This window comes from Aspergillus aculeatinus (genome assembly GCF_003184765.1).
Source record: "Aspergillus aculeatinus CBS 121060 unplaced genomic scaffold BO66scaffold_16, whole genome shotgun sequence".
Taxonomy (NCBI): Eukaryota; Fungi; Ascomycota; class Eurotiomycetes; order Eurotiales; family Aspergillaceae; genus Aspergillus; species Aspergillus aculeatinus.
The window spans coordinates 538,741-541,930 of record NW_020291485.1 but is presented as its reverse complement, the minus strand read 5'-3'; the positions used below and the strand labels follow the sequence as shown (position 1 = coordinate 541,930).

Sequence of the window (3,190 nt, the reverse complement as noted above, 5' to 3'; positions counted from 1 at the left end):
CCCCCCCCTCCATCCCTCCCGGAATTTCCTACCCAGCAATCACCATCAAATGAACGAGAGCCTGGAAACGACTCCACCATCTTCCTAAATTATCCTCTTGTTCTCTGTGCCCCTCTTATCCTTATTTCCACTCGACCGTGGCCCGCTCTCTACCTTCTTCCAACCTTCATATTCTTCCTGCTCGCCGTCGTCCGGGCACTCGGGCGCAACTTGTCGACCATGTCTCGGCCTTACTATGACCCTTACGGTCACCCCTCTCAGCTCCGTCCTGGATCAACCCAACCTCCTCAGTCTCCTTATCCAACCTCACCGTCGGGACAATATCAGGCATATGGAGCTCCATCACTTCCTCCCAACAAGCCGGCTCACACGCCTTCACCTGGCCCTCAGTCGCCCTATCCTGGAGCACAACCTCCTTATCAGACAAGCCAATCGCCCTACCCCGGTTCCCCGCCCGCGTATTCTGCACCGGCCAATCCATCGCCGTCTCCGGCTCCTCAGGCTTACGGCCAGGCTTATTCACAAGCACCATATGGTGTACCCGCGCCTCCTGCCCAAGGCTACGTGCAACCGTCACCTTATAGCACGCGGGACCAGCCGTATGGACAGTATACTCAGCCACAGCAAGGCTATGGCCGGCCCCCGCCTCCCCCACCCCAGGGTCAGCCCTACGGATCAGCCACCCCCCAGTACTCTCAACCTCCTACAGCTCAAGTACATATTGGTTCCCATCTCTCTACACATGCGTTCTCAGTTTCTTTCATATATCCCGTTGTCTGAGCGCACGTTTACTCAGGATCGTAATCCGTACTGACCGAGTCTGATGTTCTAGGGTCAACCTTACCCTCCTCAAAATGCGCCTTACTCTGGCGGACCCGTTCGTCCTCCCCAGCAGGGTGGGCCTCCCGGAGCTGCGTACGGTCCCTCGGGGGGTGCCCCTCCTCCGGCTCGTGCCACGGACCAGCAGATCGCCGCCTACCGACAGCTGTTGATTGGCACTATTCAAGAGAAACGCCTTCAAAGCTTCTATCCTCCTGAAAGACTTGATAAGCTCGTTCAGGCTCTGTCCAACGATGCACCCTTCAAGGTGAATAAGCTGATTCATGAGCTTAATATCCCAACCGAAGTGGCTATGGATATCATGAAATTGGCTCTCTTTGATGTTATCTTATACGTGGATGACAGTGGCTCCATGGAATTTGAAGAACGAGGTGTGAGAAAGGAACAACTGCGTTCGACCATCGAGGTCGTTGCTTCGGCTGCTTCCACTTTTGATGATGATGGTATCTCGGTGCGGTTCATGAACTCACCTGAGCAAGGCGATGGCATTCGCAACGCAGACGATGTTAGCCGCCTCGTTTCGCGAGTCCGCTTCCAGGGTCTTACACCATTGGGTACAAGTCTACGCAACAAAGTCCTGGACCCTATGGTGGTGGCTCCGGCCAGAGCTGGTCGACTCCAGAAACCTGTTCTGATCATCACCATTACCGATGGACAGCCAGCCGGTGAGCCTCTGGACAGTGTGTCGAACGCCATTGGCTATGCTGTCAACGAAGTTTCTCGTACTCAGTATGGACAGGGGGCCGTTTCCTTCCAGTTTTCCCAGGTCGGAAACGACACCAAGGCCCGGGATTTCCTCGCTTCTCTGGACGAAGATCCTCGAATCGGCTCCTTGATTGATTGCACCTCAAGTATGTTGTGGCCTCGCTATGGTGGTACGATGCACTAACTGAGCCTATAGACTTCGAGGTTGAGCAAGATGAAATGTCACGGGCCAATCCCCCAGTGCATCTGACTCGCGAACTCTGGGTGAGTGCCTATGAGATACCATCTTGACTACACGCCATTGACTGACTTTATCCTAGTGTGCCAAACTGATGCTCGGTGCTATTGACTCTTCATACGACACCAAAGATGAAAAGGCCGCCGGGCGTAGTGGTGCTCCGCCACCCGGACCTCCAGGTGGTCAGTACGGTGGTTATAACTACAACCAGCCTCCCGCCCAGAATTACAACCAGCCGCCTCCCGGACAGTACGGCTCAGGACCTGGATACAATCAGGCACCATACCCGCCCAGCCAAGGTCAGGGTCAAGGTCCCCCTCAGGGCTACGGTCAAGGCTATGGTGGCGGCTACGGCGCTTCCTCTCCGCATCCCAACCAACCTGGGTATGGACAGTCGCCTGGTGGGGCTACACGAGGCTACCCTGGCTACGGAGCGCCTCCCCGCTACTAGACAGAAGGTAGCATACTGTTGAAGATGGGGGCGAACCGAACTGGTTTCGTCTAGGAATCGCTTTAAGTCTGTAGCCATTGCTTTTCTTGCATTATTATGAGCACCGTTATGTCATGAGGACGACCGCATAAAATTGGCACAAATGCAAATGACTAAGGATTCTGTCTCTGTGTGATTGCAACACCATGTAATATCTCCTAGTCGGTGTAGCACAAGACAATAGCATATCGACGCTCACGGCGTTCTTGTTTCAGATGTTTGACATACTCGCACAACTGATAGTCTAGGCCAAGCACGACCTCAGATGCTGGTGATATGACGTCATAGCGAACAATATCACGTGAGCATGCCAACCATTGACCAGAACAGAAACCATGAAGTGCGCTAGATAATAGCTAAGTTGCACCATCAAGCCTGCGTTTGTAATGGATGCAGTGTATCATCTTCGAGATAGCCGACCACGGGTTGCACGATGAAGACCGCAGTCAAGAATAGCATGGATATTCGCCACTATCTTTTTTTTAACAAGTACATATCAAAGGCATGGTCAACGGGTGTGGGGGAAAATGTCACCCAAGCCGCGGGCAGGTCGGAGGATTTCCTGTTTCGGACTGTATTCGCCATGGTCCGGGGAGGCAGAAAACACATTCTTACTAGGTTAGGCTCCACTGTAAGTTAGTGATGAGGAATAGTTATCCATGTCATGTCTGTCTGTCACTCTGTCTACTCATAGTAAGTTAAGTGTTCGTTCAACCTTCCATAAACTCAAACCAGTAGGCAGCCGCATGACAGGGACAGATGATAGTAGAATGGTGAATGGTCGGTCTTTGCCCCGCCCTTCCCTGCTCACTGCAGGCTCTCAGGCTCTCTCTTACTTCTTCCACCCTCCCACTCCCACCCATTTAACTTTCTTCTTGTCTTTTCCTGGTTCTAGGCAACGTTCGTGCGGGGGGGGG

General features: G+C 53.2%; 1 protein-coding gene across 1 annotated transcript in view; it reads left to right on the top strand.

Moving 5' to 3' along the window:
• The window catches only part of rfeF (putative transcription factor RfeF), a 3,476-nt gene extending 917 nt beyond the window's left edge, over positions 1-2,559 (top strand). The window contains exons 4-7 of the mRNA XM_025650375.1: positions 37-714; positions 833-1,691; positions 1,742-1,809; positions 1,866-2,559. Coding sequence (XP_025505455.1) covers positions 37-714; positions 833-1,691; positions 1,742-1,809; positions 1,866-2,234 — 1,974 coding nt within the window. The 3' untranslated portion in view covers positions 2,235-2,559. The remainder of the gene's footprint in view (positions 1-36; positions 715-832; positions 1,692-1,741; positions 1,810-1,865) is intronic.
• The last annotated feature ends 631 nt before the right edge of the window (positions 2,560-3,190 follow it).